We start from the raw sequence: 19,472 nt of genomic DNA on the forward strand, positions 1-19,472 counted from the left end.
AATATGCCACCGACAAACACTTTTCCCTATCCTGGGATAGCTTTTTGCTAGTTATTCAACGTTCTTCCATTTTTCTGTACAGCATTCTCTATTACTCTCCTCCAGGTACCGCTTAGCCTTCCCGTTGATCTCTTACCATTAGGATCCCAGTCCAATATATGACAATAGTGAATTTTCAAAACTAGTTTGAAGCCAGGCAACTTCTTGACCGTCTTTCCAAATTATTCTGAAAGGATTACCTGCTATTTGTCATTGTACAAACATTCTTTTTTTAAATTACATTTTTTAAAACATGTATGTTCAATGCCACCTATACGGTTTAGGTGAAATAACGATTCCCAGTGTATCAACCAATATTCCACTGGTACTCAATTTGTGGGTCACCCAAATTGTCTTGTTGCTATTATTGACCAAAAACAAAAAAATTGTGTTTTGTTTTGTCAAATGACAGATTCATCAAAGAAACAGATGAAGATGGCCAATGATTGTTAAGGAGAAAAATGGCAATCCTAGTCCTACACTGTGCCATTATAATGTAAACAAAATATCTAAGGGAGGAAATGGGAACTGGCCATATGTACAAGTGATTGTCTTATACTTGTTGGTGGCCATTAGAGCAGGTCGAGCTTTGTAATATTACCTTTTTCCTTTCCAGCTTTCGACTTTTCCACTGGGATAGTTTCTGACAGTTGGAAGGTTTGCCCATGGAGAGAGCTGAACGTGTCAAACAGGCGCAGCATAATGCTGTTCAGGTATTTCCTCGTGTTCTCAAACCCCAGACGGAGCCCCAAGGTGTACATGAGATCAATGAGCTTGTGGCACAGGACAAACCTCGAAAGGGCCCCAGATGGAAAACTCAGTTGAGGGGAGATAATGAGAGACAGGACAGGACTTATACAGTTGTTGATAAAGCTGTCCTGAAAATAGAAATGCAAATTATTTAACTTGCTGCATGAACCGAAGGAAGGAAATGGAGATACGGTAAAAGGGTATAAAAGCTAGTAACAATGTTCAACTTCCCCTTTCAATTGGCACTCGCAAAAAAGAGGAGAAACAACTGTCAGGAGAAGGAAATTTGCTATTGTATATTTAAGCACTTCTCTTCTTACTGCATCATAGAACAGGGAGTTTTACGTTGATAAAATATTTTTTTAAATGGAAGGAAATCAGTTGGGGCTTAATATCAAGGAAGAGGCAAAGGAAAAGTCAAGATAGCCAAAGACATACTATGTGAAGAACACTACTATTTCATTTCAAGTTGCATAGGCCTTATTCCGGGAGGATGTTTGAAATACTTTTTTACTTTTGATGCTGCTTCATAGTAGCCTCACCTCCAGTAAGTTCATGAGGGTAGTGTCCGAGATGTATGGGACAAGAAATGCCAACAAAACAACAGAAGCGATGAGTCCACTCTCAGCTCTTGAGGACAGACGCTTCTGTGCCAGGGTAATCTGTAACAGAAAACATCAGCTAACAAAGACAACCTTTATTCATTTAATAGTTAAACAATTTTTTCCTGGTCATGAAAATCAGCCCAACAAAAAGACTTCTTTAAAATGAACAACTCAAGCCTGTTCATTTCATATTCTTTCTTCCTCACTTCTATATTTCTTACATTTTATTTCTTTAAGTATTCTGAATAAGTTTTTACCCTCACTCTCTTTTCTAAAGAATAAGCAAGGAACAAAATGTCAAGGCATAAGTTGAGCATGTGCACACAACCATATAGATAATAATAACAATACTTCATTACTTAAACATCATAGTTCAGTACAAAGGACTCAGAAAATTTAAGAATACATTTTTAAAATTGTTAGAATTCCCACATTCTTACCTCTAACAATTCGAAGAAAACGCAAATTAGTCAAATGCCTCTCTTTCATTTGAGAAAGAGGGAGAAGGATGATGGAGCGATATCATGCATAGGTCTGGTCCACATAGCCAAAATGTTTACTGCTTCAGATGTGTCCTTTTAAGTAAAGCACAAATAGATCTACGGCCTCTAAAAGATATTTACTCTGTTCAGTTATGAAGAATGTAGCAGAGGTGAAACAGAAGTGATCAAACCATTATACATGAATATAATATGTGAGGCAGCGTGGTGGAATCAGGCTCTCGTCAAAATAATCAAAGTGAAGAAAATTGCATTTTTCCACAGATTTGTGAATTTTCATCAAATTTGTGTTTTTTGGCTCAACACCTTTCATGCCCTTTAAAGAACAAATTTCAGTGTGGATTTTTCTGAAATACGTTGATTAAAGGCACAAAAAATATAAATTTTCAGTTACCACGGACTCTAAAACTAAGGAAATAACTATTCTTTTGCAGCCATTTTCTCACTAATTTTACCTCTGAAAACAGGTGACCCCAACCTCCTTCATTTGCAAGTATCTCGACTTATATTCAATATAAATGGATATTTTTAAAAATGTAAATAAAGGCAACTGAACAAGCTTTGAGATGATACCAATAACTCTACATGCCCAAAAATTGACGAGAGCCTGATTCCACCACGCTGCCTCACATATACAAATATCAGAAGAGAATAATCTTTCTGCTAATCCCAAAGTTGCATGTGAACAGAGTGTCCTTTTACACATTGTGTGATTAGTCAGAAACTCACAAAAGATGGAAAGTAAACTACAGGTCCTGCCTCTATAAAAAACATTTTGGAGTTGAAAAAGCCACCAAATCCATACAACACTATAGCCACATTAAAGAGAAAATATTAAAGATGAAAACAACCCACTACACTCACCATATCCATGATATTTGGCAAACACTGAATCAGAATGACTTGTTCTCCATACAGTACTATAGTGAACCCAATGCACTCCAGAACTTTGTTGGCATTCCTGTCTCCCACAATGAGTCGAGATGTCTTGATCAGCTTGTCAGTTGCTTCGGTAGGAAAAAAAAGCAATGTGCCAAAAATAAGTTTGAGAATTTTCTGAAGTAAAATGTATATCTAAAACGACACAGTCAAACTAAAATGTGTGATTACAAGTAGGCCAAAAATCTGACAGGCTAAAGCAGCACCCATTACCAAACAGAATTTTGTAAGAACAAACTTCAACCTCAAATGAGCATCATCAAGATCATGCTCCCCCCCCCCCCCCCCAAAAACAACAAACAATACACACAAACAAACAAAAAAAAAAAAAAAAAAAAACAACCCCCCCCCCCCCCCCCCCAAAAAAAAAGAAAGTTTTAACTGAAAATTAATTGTGAAAGGAATGGAAATGGCTGGGATAAAAGGATATTCTATTCTGTTTCCAAGTGGGGATTGTGTCAATAAAATGGAAATAACATTCTAACCAGGAGAGTTGCGAAACTTTAAGCCATTAAGCCATAAAACAAACACTCATATTATTGTTTGAAAGACATTATGTTTTTGTTATACCTAACTTTACAGAATATTTAGGTACTTTAACTAAACAGAGGACATGAGTTTAACAGTTGACAGTACAGAATTTAGTTATATCCCAATTTCATTTGCAAAATTGAATTCAAATCTGTTGTGGTAATAATAATATTAATTTCCTCACCACTGCCCTCCATAAACTGCAGTTGATCATGACCCAGGTAGCAAAGGGCCAGCATGCGGACGAGGTTCCGAGACAAGAACTTAGTGGCAAGCACTGGGCCGAGCTTGTGTGACAACCATTTAACCGAGTCTGCCGCGATGTCACGGATATTGATGACGCTACCAGCGCTGTCAGAAGACAGGTTCAGCATAAGATCCTCGGTCTCACTACGCACCATATCCGATGTTGTTCTCTGTCGAGTCGGTTTCTGCGAATTTCCATCTCTTTCGTCTTCAGCATTGGTCGTCTCAAATGCCGGAGAACTTGTCATGATACTTCTCTGTCTTTGTGGCTGTTTAGCCAGACGGGTATTGGTGGATTCAGTAAAAGATGGATCTACTGTTTGTGGGCTAACAACTGAAGTTGTTGGGGACAGAGAGGATAAGTTGCTGCTGACTATAGCACTGTCAGTTGAGACAAGAGATTGTTTGACACCAGACTCACTACTGACACTGGAAGTATGATTTTTGGACGCTTTTGATTGGTTAGACCCCTCAGATTCTATCTGACCTTCAAAAACAGAGTCCGAACCAGAACTCAAGGTCTGAGAAATAGAGTGTTTATTGCCATTGCCGAATTGCTGCCATGTTGAAGAACTCTGTGAGCCTGGCTCCAAGGCTTCATATGACATAGTGTCTAAGCTCCCACAAGGAAATTCATTGTGAAAATGCTCCATGTTTTCCCCCGCGGCTGGAGAATCAGTGAGGTCTTTTGGTAGCAGCATGGAGATGCTGTGAATAGAATGCTGGTCAGCGCTTCCATAAATGCCTTCTTTAGCTCCGTCCTGATCTTCAAACATGACCGTCTTCCTCCTTATATTAAGAACTTCGATCCTGTCCTCGCTACTCTCGCTGTCAATTGAGTCTCTCTCAGCAGAGTCCACACTATCATACTTCCCGACAGCATCTTCATCCAGCATTGGTATATGCTCCCCATCAAGAGATAATCGATCCACCATGGTGTTGTCTAGCTCATCCTCATCCCTACTGCAACTGCTCTCCTCTTCCGGAGCATCTACCTCATCCTCCCCAATACCATCCCTAGAGAAATCTCCCTCTTTCCGCAGGTTACTTTGTGTCCAGTCCATCTGCTCACGTTTTGCTGAAGGGGATTTTAAAATTTCTTCAGGGTTGAAATCTTCCAACAGTTCTTCTGGATAAAATCGATTGGTAAGACTAAAATCTTTATAGCCCGCAACAGCTTCTACCAGCAGAGTTGAGAAGTATGTCAAAAAAGTCTTCATGCCCAGTCTGATGATCAGCTGAATTAAGAATGACCTGTAAAACAAAACAAAAATCATCCCAATTTCTAAAATGAACACTGCAGTATTATTGTCAATGAAACGAATCATCCAATAGGGGCAAACAGTGACACAGACAAATACCAAAAGAGCAAAAGAGTAATAGGGCTCTGAAATTGATATATACATTAAAATACTCCAAAATCTTTATTATTTCAATGTCAACTTTCTGGTTTAACTCTATACCTCCAAGGGGGGAAAACTCACTATGACAGGGCCCTCTTTCAGTACGAAATCTAAAAGTGATATATACATCACTAATTGGTCATTAAATCAAAATAAGTAAACCTATTCTGATAGCGCTTCATTTAAGGAATGAACTCTTGGTAAAAGAGACATGTTTTTGGCAATTGCCCAAAAGAAATTTCTTGTCGAAGCCACCCAAAAGGAATGTGCATGAGCCACTGCCGGCGACTCAACTGCACAGAGATTCCGACCGTGAGCCACTGGGAGCAGCTTGCCAGAGATAAGGAGTTAAAGATATTTATAAAATTTATCCAGCTAATTATCAGCATTCCCTATGACTATTCTGTCTATCAACACCATCACGTATTACACAGCTTCTGTCTACCTAACCATCACCTACTATAGACTTGTATCTATGGTACAATGATAACGCTCTGCTGCCATAAGCAAAAGACATGAATTTGATAGCCGAGCGGGAAAGGTCTTTACCTTGTATCTCTGTCTATTGGAAGGGATACTACATCTCACTAAGCCCAGGTAGGCCGTAACAGACAACATTAAAGCAGTTGACCTCCAAAATTATCTCAATTATCTTAATGGGGCATCTCAGAATAATAACATAGCTGAAAATGAATTAGTTCAATGATCTGAACAAATGAAGCCACATTATAATATACAGTATGAGAATACAGCGATAATGGGAGTCATTTAAGCCTTGTTCGATTCCTTCAGGCAACTTGATGATAAGTAAAAAGACAACATCTACAATTTATACATTATCTGTGACAGAGCTTCTATCTAAACTGTCACCTGTGATACAGCTTGATATGTTTGGCCGAAGATGTCTCCCCTGAGAAGAGAGCTGTGAGAGACTTAAGGAACTCCTTGGTAGACTCGCTGGGGCCCAGCTCACGAGTGGACACGTCAAAGAGGGACCAGGCTGCCTGCACTGTGGTGAACTCATTCTGGAGAAGGTCCTGGATGTACGGCAAGATCAAGGCCATTCCTTCCTGGCCCAGGTAGCCCTGGTGTCGCCATAGAAAAGTCTCTAGCACTGGAACCTAAGGGGAAAAAAATCAAAGGAGCCAATTGGCTATGAAAAAAATATCTTTAAACTTTTTACACCCTGTTGAAAATGTGCATATCGGGGCTCTTAATTTATGAGTTATTTTGTACAATATATCTTCTATAGAGACTGTTTTTATAGTGTGCAACTGACTGAGGGATTGTGTAACAACTTCTCATCAGTTGTCCTTTAGTTTGGAAAAATTAGGACAATTTAAAAAATTCAGATTTCTGGATTTATCGAGAAATTCAACACGTCAGAATAACAACACGGCTGAAAATAAATTAGTCAGTGATTTGACCTAATGAAACTACATTTTGATATACACTATATGAATACAGTGATAATGGGAGCCATTTAGATCTTGAGAGATTCTTCCATGCCACTTGATGGTCAGCACAAAGGCAGAATGACATGAATAGGAGCATAAACTACCACACATGTAGCAGATATAAAACAAGGCAAAGAGAGTGGAAAATAATGGGTTATGTAAGTTCCAAGATACTTTAGCAAAGTGGCAGCACTGTTCCATACTCACCCATCTAGTGTATTTTTTCCCAGCTATTTTATATATATTTTATATATTTTTTGGGTCGATATTTATGTGAACGGTCAATAAAAAATAGTTAATAAAAAATGTAACCGATAAAAATACCCAAAAAACTCACCGGTCTAGGAGACACAATGAAACATAACCAAACTCAAAATGGCCTTGTTATAATGTCATACTGCTAGCAATATCCCAACATCATGTGCACCTGCTGTGCATATCAACTGTGCATACTTAGAGGGCATCACTATTTTCCATTTATAACCACTAAGCAACATCAATGTTATCCATCTCTTCCCAAGGCCCTTAAGGTACAGAAAATATGCTTTATGGAACAATTCAATGCTTGAAGTAAACCTTCACCTATCCCTTCAACACATGGGGCAGAAGAGCAGAAGCATGTTTGTTTAAGTAAGGTTTTACGATACGGCACTCGCAACTGCATAAGGTCATATGGCGCGCAGAAGCATGTGCATTACTGGATCATAATTAACAACAACATATATGGCGCGATACAGTGCAATCAGGCTCTCATCAAATTTTGGACAAGTGGAGTTAGTGGTATCATCTTAAAGCTTGTTCATTTGCTTGTTTTCAATGAAAAAAAAAATACCCATTCATTTAGATTTATCTTGAATTAAAATCGGAACACTTTCAGTTGAAGAAGGAGGGTGTCACCTGTTTTAAGAGGCAAAATTTTTGAGAAAATGGCTGCTAAAGTTTGGTAATTTCCATAGCATGAGAGTCCTTGAGTACTGAAAATTAAAAATTTAATCAGCAGTTTTCATTAAAAGCCACACAGAAATGTGTTTTTTAAAGACTTTAAAGATGTTAAGCCAAAAACAGACAATTCAATAAAAACAGCAAAACCGGCAGAAAAAAATGCTGTTTTCTTCTATTTCATTATTTTGACATGGGCCTGATTTCACATTGATGCCTCACATATTCTACTTGAATAAAAAATGCTCAGTTAAAACCTTGTGAGTGGAACAGACATGAGTAAGAAAGATGGAGGAGACTTCTTGAACTTGTTACCAGAAACCTTAAGCATCACTTTATCATGTATCATACAAAGTGTTAATTGATAGTCTAACCTTCTCTCTCTCCAATTGCTTTATCCTGTTTGATTTCTCCATCAAAGGAATCTTGCTCCACTTCAAACTTTCAATGGCTTGGTTCTTTTCTTCCACCTTGTTGAGCGTGTTGTACAACTCCACAAAGTAAGAAGGGAAAGGAATGAGGTCACAGTATGGCTGTAGTAAGTAGCCTGGCGTAGGGGGCGGGCTGCCATCTGGAAATATTGCTTGGAAGGCAAACTTCTTATCTGGGCTGACTTCCAAACTATCAAACATCTCCCTCACAAACTTCTGCACTGGTCTGTTTGTGGCACAGAAAAAAGAAAAGAAAAGACAATTATAAAATCCACAAAGTGAGATTTATTTCACTACGACATACATGATACAGCAATAACGCATAGCACGATATACAACTTCAAAGGTGCTAGATCTTTCTAAGATAAGGCTAATACATCTCCACCAGGAACATAAAACTTAACTCAGAAATCTTTCCCCAAAAAGTATATCAACACTGACAATACTGAACATGAGTTGACTAACCACTAGATCAGCGCACCTTCAAAAAGACACACGCACAAAAAAAGATTTCTTGTCTATTTGAGTAGAGAGAAGCATATCACCAAAAGAAAAGCAAGACTGAGAGACATAAACATCAGACAAAAGAAGTGTAGTTGGGCCTAACACTGATGCCCACCTACCACTTAATCTTAATTTTTGTGACAATGAGCAACAAATTAAATAAATGAAAAATAATGAAAGAAAAACAGTAAGACCATCTGACAGAAGTTTGTAACTTCTCTGGCTGCCCTGTGTTTTTGTTTTCTATCCATTTTTAATGTCATACATTTTAAAACTTCTTTTCAGCTCTTACCTCTGTATTTCTGAAAAGTCCAAGGAGCATAACTTTCTGATGGACCGGACCCTCTTCCAGAGTGGGGGCCGAGAGTCCTGCATGCGTAGCTTTGAATCCAAGAACATTTCGCAGATGATGCACAAGAGGGTGACCATGTCACGAGTTATTCCTTCATCCTGAAACTGAGTTGGAGTGCCCGGCTGTGGATACAGAATGTACTGATATGTTTACAACAGTATTAAGATGAAATCTTTTCGATACAATGGAGTTTATTTTAAAGACAGGACTAACAATTGAATGTCTCTGCAATAACACTGAGAGGGAAATTTGGACATTTCATTGACAGATGTTTATTTGCTTACTCACTGTGTATGTAGAAACAGTGTACTCTTATAAAGCTGATCAGATCTCTTTGGTTCTATCTTTTAAACACAGCACTAGGGTAAAAGGCATAAATCAAAAGTGTTGTTGAATTGACTGCAACAGTAACAACTCTAAGAAGAGACATGATTGTCTGCAAGTCCTGCCTTTAACATGAATAAACTATAAATAATTAGTTGAAATAGAAGCAACTCAATATCAAATTACATTACTAAAATCTTTGAGCGCATTAGGTCATATACTGAACATGAGACTACTTAACTTAAGGAGAGTTATTTTCCAAGTGAGAAAAAAAATATTTAAAAATAACCTAGTGAAAAAACACAAACTAATTAGGAAGTTCAAGCAGGTTGATGAACAGAGAAAATGGTAGGAGTGAAGAAGAAACTGTTCATAAGCTGATTCAAAGATCCTGCAACAATTGAAATCCTGCTTCTGCTTTTGAGCAGTGCTGGATTAGTTGTACAACTCTATAAGTCTATAGTACCAAAACAAAAAAGGTAGGTGTTTTTGACGTCTCCATTGACAGTTTCAGACCTCTATGGTATAAAAAATACAAAGTTCTTGCAAAGTTGTACGGCTTTTGGGGTATTCATCCCCCTACCATTCCAAATTTCATCTGTGATGGTCCATACCTACGGTGTAAAAGTAACAGTTTAGTGTTAGTGCTAGTAAGAGTTTAACAGCACTAGCAACACAATTAGGTCATAAAAGTGCAGAAGAATAGACGCGCTACTTGAGAGTATCAGACAAAGAAAAGGAAGACAGATGTTTGATAAGAAAGAAAATCCAAACCATAAAAGAGCACCCGCCAACCACCCACATGTTTGTAAAAATCTGAAGTCGTACTTGCAGAGCACAATGGGTTTGTGCTGGGAAAAAGTCAGGTGTACAATGAGTGCCAACAAGTACAAGTTTTGAATAAATGCATTGTAACAATAACTATTTGTTTACAATACCGACTTTCTGTAGGCGCAGTGCCACAAACTAAATCAATGATCAAGTCGCGTTGGGCAGTGAAGCAGTTACCTTTGGTGTTGAAGCCAGTTGTGAATTTGGGAGATGCAGAGCTTTGACCTTGAACTCTTGAAGAGCTTCGCACTGCTCCAGTACTGCCAAAGGGTTATAACTCCGAGGCAAGGGAATGGTTGTCAGGTGAATACGGCTCTGATCAGAGCCATCAAAACTGAAAAGTCAACAACAGTGAGGATTTTTGCAATAATTTTTCAAAAAAAACATTTTACAGATCGACAAGGCACAAATATAATCAAATCTACACTTATGACCACCTACCCTAGACAGTAATCAGTATAAACGACCATTATCCCCTTCATCCTTTGCCTTTTGTCTAAATCAAAATGACACTGTTTAAGAGGACTACAAGTCTAAGATCCCCTCTTTTCTCCTCGACAATAGGTTGTTATTTTGGAAAGGTTTGACTGTAAGTAATTTCAGAAGACACAGTGAGCGTGGAGAACCCAACATTCTATTAGAGAGGCCTTGACATACTAGAGGCACCCCACTAGTATGCTTCCCAGGCAGCTGAGAATGTTTCTGAGTGTTCTATGGTCCGCTGGGGTAATAATATGGTGTAAAGCCCACAGAGCTTGCTTTCAAGTGGGGACATGCTCTATACAAATGCTATTTATTATTATTATTATTATTAGTTAAGGAATAGCTCCCCTGTTAGTGGGGCAGCAGACCTATCACCATACCATCCCCTCAGAACTATTTTGTCCAAAGTGCCTCTTTACACTTTGGCCAAAATAGTTCTGAGGCAACAATATGCCTGACCTATCAAAAGATGAAATACAGTCAAAATGTCTAAACAGCACCCAGTGTCAAGGAGAAAAGTGGCCGTCGTCTCAAAAAGATGGCCATTTTACATGGTGCTATTACAATGTAAAAAAACCCCTCAAGGTAGGAAATGGGAAGTGGCCATTTGTACAGGTGACTGTCTTATACAGGTGGCTGTCTTATACAGGTGGCTGTATGAGCAGATTCAATTGTAATTGTTTTGGGATTATTATCTAAGTGCACTTCTGAACCCTTCTATCTCATATAATGATACTTGTTTAAACTTGATAAATGTTTCACTGTATGAATTTAGATATCGAATCTCAGGCTTTTCAAAACAATTTTGAAGAGAACCAATTATCGTTTCAAAAAGTTGTTATTGAATAATACTTTACTGGGATTGTGAGGTGAATATTTTTCAGAAAATTTTCCTTAAAATACCTGAGCATATCCCTCCAGCAATTAAATGAAGATGATGACTCTCTTTAAGCTTGAATAGGAACAGAAACATTGACATTGCTAACTTACCTTGAGTCACTCCCCTGTGAGTCGATTTCCGCATCAGGGAAACCATAGGTGAGGAGCTGTCAGGAAACAGTCACACAGTTAAGATCCTCCATGGACAGATATAAAGATCCTTTTATCTATTGACTTCAGTACTTTCATTTTTAAACTTTTTATGATGAAGTTCATTTTAATAATCACTCTTTTTCGGCTCTGGAGTTTTTCACCAAATGAGAAAAATGGATAAGAGATACAGTAACTAAAAACTTGATGCTGCTGTCTAAAACTATGCCAAGGAGAGAATTGAAATTCCACAGGAACATAATTAGACAAAGAATATAAAAGTAAAGAAACTTTTGATACTAATACATTATAAAAGTTGAAAACAGGGGGGGGGGGAAATTGACTCAAAAACACACAAGACAAGCCAAAATAACAGACAGTTCTAAATAAGTCCCCTGTGAGTCTAAATAATCCGCACACAATATCTCTGAAGAATTTAATTTAGAAAATGTATAATAAAGTTCATGAATCAAATAATATCCATTCATAAAAAAAAGAGTCATTTGCCAGGGTGACAAGTGCCAGTGAAGGAGACACCTGTCTCTCATAAAACCTATCCAGTCCAAATGTGTCAACTTTCAACATCAAAACAAACCTGGACCGTAATATTCCTGTCATCTCATATATAGTTAAATACTCTTGCCTGAGGTTAACTGGTACTATGACTATCTAACATCCCATATATTATAAAGCAAAAATTGTCTTCTTTCCACAACATTGTCTGTCACTTAATACATTTTATATACCTGTGAGTTCAGAAGCCCTCTAGTGATGCGGGGCACTGCAGCTGAGGCAGAAACACAGTGCTGTGAGGCCCTCTGTGGGTGTGGCTGTTGGAAAAGCTGAACAGCCCCATGTGGGGTCAGGTAGGTGTGCTGATCTACAAGGTGGAGGTGGACATTCTTGGCTTTGATGGCAGCTGCACCACTCAGCTGAAAAATAGAGTATTTTTCTTACTCAACAATCTTAACTTTTACGATTCTCAAACTTACTCCTTAGGAGGCTAAATTATCGCAGACCAGTTCTCTCCATTTAAAATGTGCAAATTTAAGATGTCCACACTAGTCAATACTGTCCAAATGGTCTAGTGCAGCAACCCAATGTCAAGGAGAAAAGTGAAAATTGTAAACAGCGTCAACATAAAGTTAAAAAAAGCAGGGTGGGGGGGAGATGGGAAGTGGCTATTTGTACAGGTGAATGTCATATATAGGTGGCCCTTAGAGCAGGTTCACAGCCAACTCTCCCTGACAGGCATATTTCAGCTTTACTTTTACCGAAGCAGGTCAAAAACGGGATACATACACAAACAATGCAAAATAACAGATTTGCCTTTTAATTAAACGTGAATTGTCCATATCTTTCTAAAACCTTAGAGAGTATGGATTTAAGAATAAACATCCCAGAGTTTACCAACAGAGAGGAGATAAGCTGGAAATAAGCTATGATCCAAACCAAAACATGGGCTTTACTGACACTAAACGGTTTCATGTTCAAACATTTCTAAACATGAATCCCGCCGATGCCTCTATGTATTTTCTAAATTAGAGGGATAGAGAAGCAAGAACATTAAGATAAAGTGAGAAAAACGCAAAAGAGAAGATATTTCCCCTGTTTAGCCATGGATTCTAACAGGTTGTTGGAAGACAATTACTTTATGATTTCATCATAAAATCTTATCACTTCATATAGCCCCACAATAAAACAATTCGTAGCTACATTTATTTAAACTGTATGATCATCCCTCTTCGTGTGCAATTCAGGACTTCAAGTCATATATTAACATTAACTCAAGCGAGATATTGCAGAGCACTACAGGAAGATCCTTCAACTTCCCTCTCTTTTTTGTTTTTATCACTCATCTTGATTCTTCTCACAGCAATTAATATATTCTTAGAACAATCATTTCATCTAAAGGTATTATACGTAATATTTATGACAGACATCACAATCAACTGATAATCCCACTATCTGACACTACTGGAGATTACCATTTATAGAAAGATGGATAAAATGGATAAAAAGTGAATTCACCTAAAACATGTAGTAACATGTATGGCAACATTATGTACCTTGAATCCAAATGTAAGATCAATCCAATGGTGAAGATTTGAGGAGACATGGTCACTCTCTAATGCTCCCAGGTGGCGCACTACAAAGTCAAGTGTGTTCTTACTCCATGTTGGAATCTCCAGATCAGGAAGGTCTTCATGAATGGAGTCAAAAATAGATGGATCAGTGAAAAATTCTGGAATGCATTCATCAGGTGTCCAGTCCTGCAGCCTCTGCATGCTAATGGGATATTCATGAGGAACCCAATTTGAGCGCACATGAGCACATAGCACCGATTTAGGAGTTCGTCTGGCTTTGTAGACGTAGTAGGTTATGTCTGACAAAATGTCGGATACATGGTGAGGCACGTGCTCATTGGAGTCAGACACATCGTTCATAACAGAGTAGGTGAAGTCGAGCTGCCCATCCCCCTTGTTTAGCCTGAACTTTGACTTTGTGAGGTCGCGATACCCGCTATCTGGGCCAGAGAAGTCAAGAACCCACGGAAGCACTGGGTGATTATTGGGGTCCCCCATCCGTCGACCAGCTAGATAATTAAGGATCATGAGGTACTGGAAGTTTGTGATCCTTCTATGTACCCAGTGGTCAACAATGGCATCAAGCATGGTGATCTCATAAGCGTTGTGTTCGTGGGTTTTCATGAATTCACATGCAACTTGAAAAAACTTTTCGTTGTTCGTAAAAAAGCCAACAGTCTGAAAGAGATACAGAAAAGAGCACACTGTTTCATAAAGCATAAACCAAAAATCTCACTCATGTTTTTTATTCAAAATTCCTAATCCAACTTTAAAAAAACCTAATTTTACTTCAGAGTGCTATTCCTACATCTAGAAAGTACATTCAACGCCTCTTAGCAGTTTAAAGTACCTTCCTTATCATTATAGTATTATAACAGTGAAAATGCATTAAAAAAAAGAAATATCAGAAAAGGCTGGTATAGAGCAGACAAAAGTGAAGAGGAAAATATATTTATTGCTCCCACTGTTTCCCATGGTCAAGAACTTGCATGCAAAATTGATTTTCATCATTCACAGAAGGATTTTTGCAAGAGTATGTTATTAATCTAGACCCGTCCAAGCAGCTACTGTGCGATGAAACAGGCAATCATGATAAGCTTTAGGCCTAGTATTTTCCTGAACAACAGACAAGTATTAAGTTGGCAAACTTTTAAGTTGACGTGTTCTAAGTCGTGTGTTAAACATGAAGCATAACAAGGTATCTTTCCTGCATTTGCCCTGAATTGCTCATTATAAATCATATACAGTGAAAGCACACTTACTTGTACATGACTTGGGAATACTGAATCTTGGCTGAAGGGAAAAGAACTTTTCCTGTTTAGAGCATCAGGTGAATTTGCAGTAATGTACATAGAATCTGAATCTGAATTCGGACTCATCACTTCACGGTCGAGATAAGAACGAAGAATGCTGAGACGAGGATTCGACACTCTAAGCCACATGTTTTTGTCCATCACAATGTCGGAGATGGTGACCTCCCCTAAGTACAGACCTAGATGATGCAAGGCTTGCATAGCCTGCAGTAGCTGGTAGATAACAAACAATGGTTTTGCATGGCTGATCTCGAGAATGGTGGGGCTGAAGGCAACCACATCCTGCAAACTGTAGGAGTAATACGGCTGTATGAGATAGAAGTAGCCTGCTGTTTCCACAACCACATCAATTGGGACGAGACCGAAGCAGCTTTGAGGCTCAATGTTCGTGTGGAAGCTGCTGGTTCTGCTGGAAGAATTGCTGCCGCTGTTGCCACCATTGCTGTTGAAGCTCCCTGAGTGATCTTTCGGAATTTTGCTTCGAGCGGAGGAGGATGAAAGCTCAGAGCTCAAATTCAAATCAAATTCAGGCTGTGATTTAATATACACAGTGGGATTTAGCTTGTGGATCACCTGTCTTATTAGTGATGTGAACTGAAATAAAAATAAAACACTTACTTAAATATACTTTGTCAAACCTTGGAACGAGTATTAACTTCAATTTCATTACCTCAGTTATTGAATTGATTGACTGAGACACAGAAAACACAATAATACAATAATGATCGAGTAATGCTACAGAAGAGGATGACAACATTCAGAAGAATAGAGAAAGAAAGAAAACTGATATATGCACACTTTTCTAGCCAGCCATTAATTCAATGGAGGAAACATATGTGTGCATGAGGTAAGCATTCAATGCACCATAGCATATATATAATATGGGTGATCATGAATAAGTAAGAGAAATTCTTAAAGTAGCTATAAAAGCCTCTTCCTAATAACACTTGCACTTGAAACTTTTATGTATCGTTTCTTATTTTACAATATGAATAAAAATCAAATCACAGCATCATTCACTGTAAATTTGCTTAATTCATACGAAGTGACTAGATAGTGAGTCACATTTTATTATCTGTGTCAAATATATTTCCATGAACAACATTTAATAATAGTATAAGCACTTACAGTTACAAGCTTAAATCTCCAAATTCTTGAATAGTCACATTATTATATTTTACCCCCATCTCCGAAAATAAACAAAAACAAGAAAATAGAGAGACACCAAAACATTTAGCTCATGTGAAAAAGCAACAGTATTTAAACATGCTCACAGTAACTCCCTCTGCCTGGTTGTAACGCTGCCCAGAATTTGTGCTCAGAGAGCTGTGAGCCTGCAGCCACAGATTAGCCACATTTTCTTTGCAAATATGAGACAAAAATTCATATAGACTGCCACATGACCACTGCTTTTGAAAACGACGTTCAGGGATCCTGGGAATAAATATAAGACATAATATCAACATAAGCTATGCTTAAAATCGAAACCACAGATATGAGAGACCTAATGACAAAAGAAAGTAAAAAAAATATCATTACCATTGTTTGGGAAGCAGTATTCAAATTTTCTGTTTCCTTTTATCATTTGCTAAAAAATGTTCTATACCTATTATCCCGTTAAAAAAAAATTAAAGTCCAGACCGAAATGTCTTAGCTCATAGTTTTCCCTAATTCTGAAAAAAAAAATTCTTTAAGTAAAATAAGTATTTAGTGTATAACTGAACCCATAATTATTAAACAATTTAACATTATCTCATTCATAATCACATGTATAATAAGTCTAACAAATTTCAAACAGTGTATCCTCCCTTTTTCCATTTTCGACATATTGTGAGAGCAGTCCTGATATACTATTAACACATTACCGTTCAAACAATTCCTCAGATTTTGCTATGGCTTTCACTGTGATTTTCATCCATGAGTGTGGCACCTTGTCACATGATCGTGAAAGATACCGCTCCGCTTTGCAAGTATCAATCTCTTCTGTTTCATCAGTAAGTTGAGAAATTTGTCCTTTGTGTAAGTGCTTGACCCATTCTTCTGTTACCTATAAAAAGAAAAAAGAGTTTTTTAAAAAGAGCTAGAACCAGTGTAAAGTGGTTGGGTTTTTTTAATCAGCAATCTTCAAAACACTGAGGTCATAGTACTTTGTTCAGCTCAAACTTTTTTTTGATACAAGCCCTATGGGTAGGGCTAAAACAGCACCTGGACATGGATGGCTGGTGCCTCTATAAATAAATCATTGATGGTCTGGCCCTATGGGTAGCTTTAATTCCCATTCACCTCAAATAACACACCTGCCTGCCTTCTCCACTTAAGGGCTCATAGTCAACAGCCTTTGAAAGCAAATCTATGATATTTTGGGTCTTCATAATACATTGTTAAGTGCTGAGCAGGCATTGGCACTCAGGTGTGAAAGAGAGGTACGGTTCGCTTAGATGCATTAAGCCTATGCATAAAAGGGTACAAAATGCTGAAAAAGTGTCAAAACTTCATTTCTGTAATAGATCAGATTCGTCAGTTTTGTGGAATAACATGAAAGATCGATCTTTGGTATCCACTTCAGAATCAAGAGGAAATGATGTTCACATATCATACTTTAAAAATATTGCAGTAAACTAACCAGATTATCAGTATATAAAGCTAAGATTAAATCTTCAGAGTAGGTAGACAACACTGTTGGAAAAAGAACAATTTCTTATAATGTCTACATGAAATAAATCAAGACAGAAACAAATACCTGTTGTTAGCAGATATTTGTTAGAACCCAACTTTCTGTACAGAGGTGTTCTTTAAATGTTAACTCAAATAAAATGTCTGTGACTTTGCACGGACTGAAATACTATTTGAAATAGGCCCTTAATGCACTTTTTAGACGGTATTGATGGTAACTTCCCTCTAAGAGAAGATGAAGTAATGAACTGTATCGGTGTGGACCTGTGTGAATTTTAAAAGATATGATAGCTGATGAACATGGGCTGCTCGCTGATAAGAACAATCAGGAAAAGACAATATGTAGTTGCTCAACTGGGACACTTATAGACGTAGTGGCCTTGAACATCTAACTCTCAAGGGCAAAACTGAGGGCAAAAGAGGTCTGGAAAAAACCCAGAGCAACATAACTGGAGAGCCTAAAGACATGGATAACAGGGAACGATCAGGAATTTTTGAAGAGCATCCTAGCAGAGGAATGAATGGAGAATCATGACCGCTGAGATCTGTCACTAATCTGACACTTGGACTTGATTTTGACAATGATGACGTAAGATACAACAAGATTTGAAGGGATTAGAGATTAAACAAAGTGACTGTTTCTCTGACCGCTCGGGAAAATAAACTTGACCTTTATTTCTCTGAACAGTTTCTGTTCTCGAGATTTTCTGGTTATTTGCGAGAGTTCAGCGTCATCTTTCATTCTGCGAGGATTGGGAAGAAGCATTTTTTGCATCGAATTCAATTTCTAGAGCTATAGATTTTTAAATGTCTGACACTTTAATTCTGGTTGGGGTAACGTTCCCGGACTATACTTCATTTGAAAATGCTTTTCAAAAGGTACAGCGAGAAAACAAGACTGCTAGACTTTGGCAGTAACCTATTTTGCATTTAATTTAGTAGTCACCCCTAAAGCAAAAACTAGATTCTAATTTAAATCACACAAAAAATCCCTAAACGAAACGCCCCGACGCCCTCTACCCTCCTTCATACCTCACACACACACACACACACACTCACGGGCCACTCCATTCGCAAATTTAAAAAAATCTCAAGAACGGAAACTGTTTCGGAGAAATAGAGTTCAAGTTTATTTTCCCGAGCATTCGGAGAAATAAAGCCGGACCAGAAAATAAAAAGGTAACCTCAAACGGACCCTGAGACCCTGAGCAGATCTTCCCAAAAGCATAACTGATCTTTCGTGAAATTTTTATTTCCCAGCTTTAAAACAGGGAAACATCAAAGCCTTTGACTTTGAATGCAAGTTAAGAAATTGAAAATAAAAACAAACAACAAAATAGTAAACAAAGACAAAAAGGGGACCTCACTTTCCAGCGAAATTCCAATAGGTCAAGGGTTTGCATCCCATAGACATCGATAAAACATCTTCTCCATTCTTATTTATATAATTTTTAACGGGATACAAGCTATATAGTTGATGACAGCAGGTACTAAAAGAACAATGCGACCAAATTTTCTTCCCTGTCCCAGTCTTGTTCAGTCCAGTCAGACTCAACTCAGTCACTTTACTTACGATGCAGACCAAACGATCAGCTGACAGGAGCCTGCAGCAACTTGGTGCCAGCAGGAGATCTTCACAAGCATGCTTTATTATCTCCGGGGCGACACCTTTATCATACATAATGCATAAGAGTTCATTCCAAAGTTACAAGAATGATGCTGCCGTTAGATCTGATGACAGGTGATGCACTTGATTTTATTTTTGTTGACGGAAATAACTCGGGATAATCATGTGGGCGGGACTATGGGGTTCCTTGTCTAATCTTTCGAAGTTAAAGATTTGGATGGGAAAGCACTCCTACCAACTATTAAATAGCTCTTTTCCCATTAAAAATTAGTATTGGTTGTTTGTATAATGGCAGCGCCCATGCAATGAGACAACAGTGCACGTAACAACAACTCTATCGTAAGTTTTCATGTCACACTTTGTGTTCTTACTTAATTTGATAAATTGTATTCAATAATTGCTTATCCCA

General features: G+C 37.9%; 2 protein-coding genes across 5 annotated transcripts in view; one reads left to right on the forward strand and one right to left on the reverse strand.

The window, feature by feature from the left end:
- Nucleotides 1–19,223, reverse strand: part of LOC101854358 (WD repeat-containing protein 81) — a 32,085-nt gene extending 12,862 nt beyond the window's left edge. The window contains exons 1-15 of the mRNA XM_013086627.2: nucleotides 19,010–19,223; nucleotides 16,629–16,810; nucleotides 16,038–16,197; nucleotides 14,713–15,357; nucleotides 13,433–14,128; nucleotides 12,110–12,295; nucleotides 11,325–11,380; nucleotides 10,029–10,185; nucleotides 8,637–8,818; nucleotides 7,784–8,066; nucleotides 5,884–6,134; nucleotides 3,549–4,864; nucleotides 2,759–2,901; nucleotides 1,332–1,451; nucleotides 641–917 (exon numbers count right to left, since the gene is read on the reverse strand). Of these exons, the coding sequence (XP_012942081.1) occupies nucleotides 641–917; nucleotides 1,332–1,451; nucleotides 2,759–2,901; nucleotides 3,549–4,864; nucleotides 5,884–6,134; nucleotides 7,784–8,066; nucleotides 8,637–8,818; nucleotides 10,029–10,185; nucleotides 11,325–11,380; nucleotides 12,110–12,295; nucleotides 13,433–14,128; nucleotides 14,713–15,357; nucleotides 16,038–16,197; nucleotides 16,629–16,810; nucleotides 19,010–19,117 (4,762 nt within the window). The 5' untranslated portion in view covers nucleotides 19,118–19,223. The remainder of the gene's footprint in view (nucleotides 1–640; nucleotides 918–1,331; nucleotides 1,452–2,758; nucleotides 2,902–3,548; nucleotides 4,865–5,883; nucleotides 6,135–7,783; nucleotides 8,067–8,636; nucleotides 8,819–10,028; nucleotides 10,186–11,324; nucleotides 11,381–12,109; nucleotides 12,296–13,432; nucleotides 14,129–14,712; nucleotides 15,358–16,037; nucleotides 16,198–16,628; nucleotides 16,811–19,009) is intronic.
- Nucleotides 19,224–19,328: 105 nt separating this feature from the next.
- Nucleotides 19,329–19,472, forward strand: part of LOC101851978 (thyroid adenoma-associated protein homolog) — a 39,856-nt gene continuing 39,712 nt past the window's right edge. For 3 of the 4 annotated variants that reach the window (XM_005105685.3, XM_035971707.1, XM_035971708.1), the window contains exon 1: nucleotides 19,329–19,402. The gene's annotated coding sequence lies outside the window, so the exon portion shown is untranslated. The remainder of the gene's footprint in view (nucleotides 19,403–19,472) is intronic. The other variant, XM_035971706.1, reaches the window with a different exon arrangement.

Source organism: Aplysia californica, unplaced genomic scaffold (assembly GCF_000002075.1).
Source record: "Aplysia californica isolate F4 #8 unplaced genomic scaffold, AplCal3.0 scaffold00486, whole genome shotgun sequence".
Classification (NCBI taxonomy): Eukaryota; Metazoa; Mollusca; class Gastropoda; order Aplysiida; family Aplysiidae; genus Aplysia; species Aplysia californica.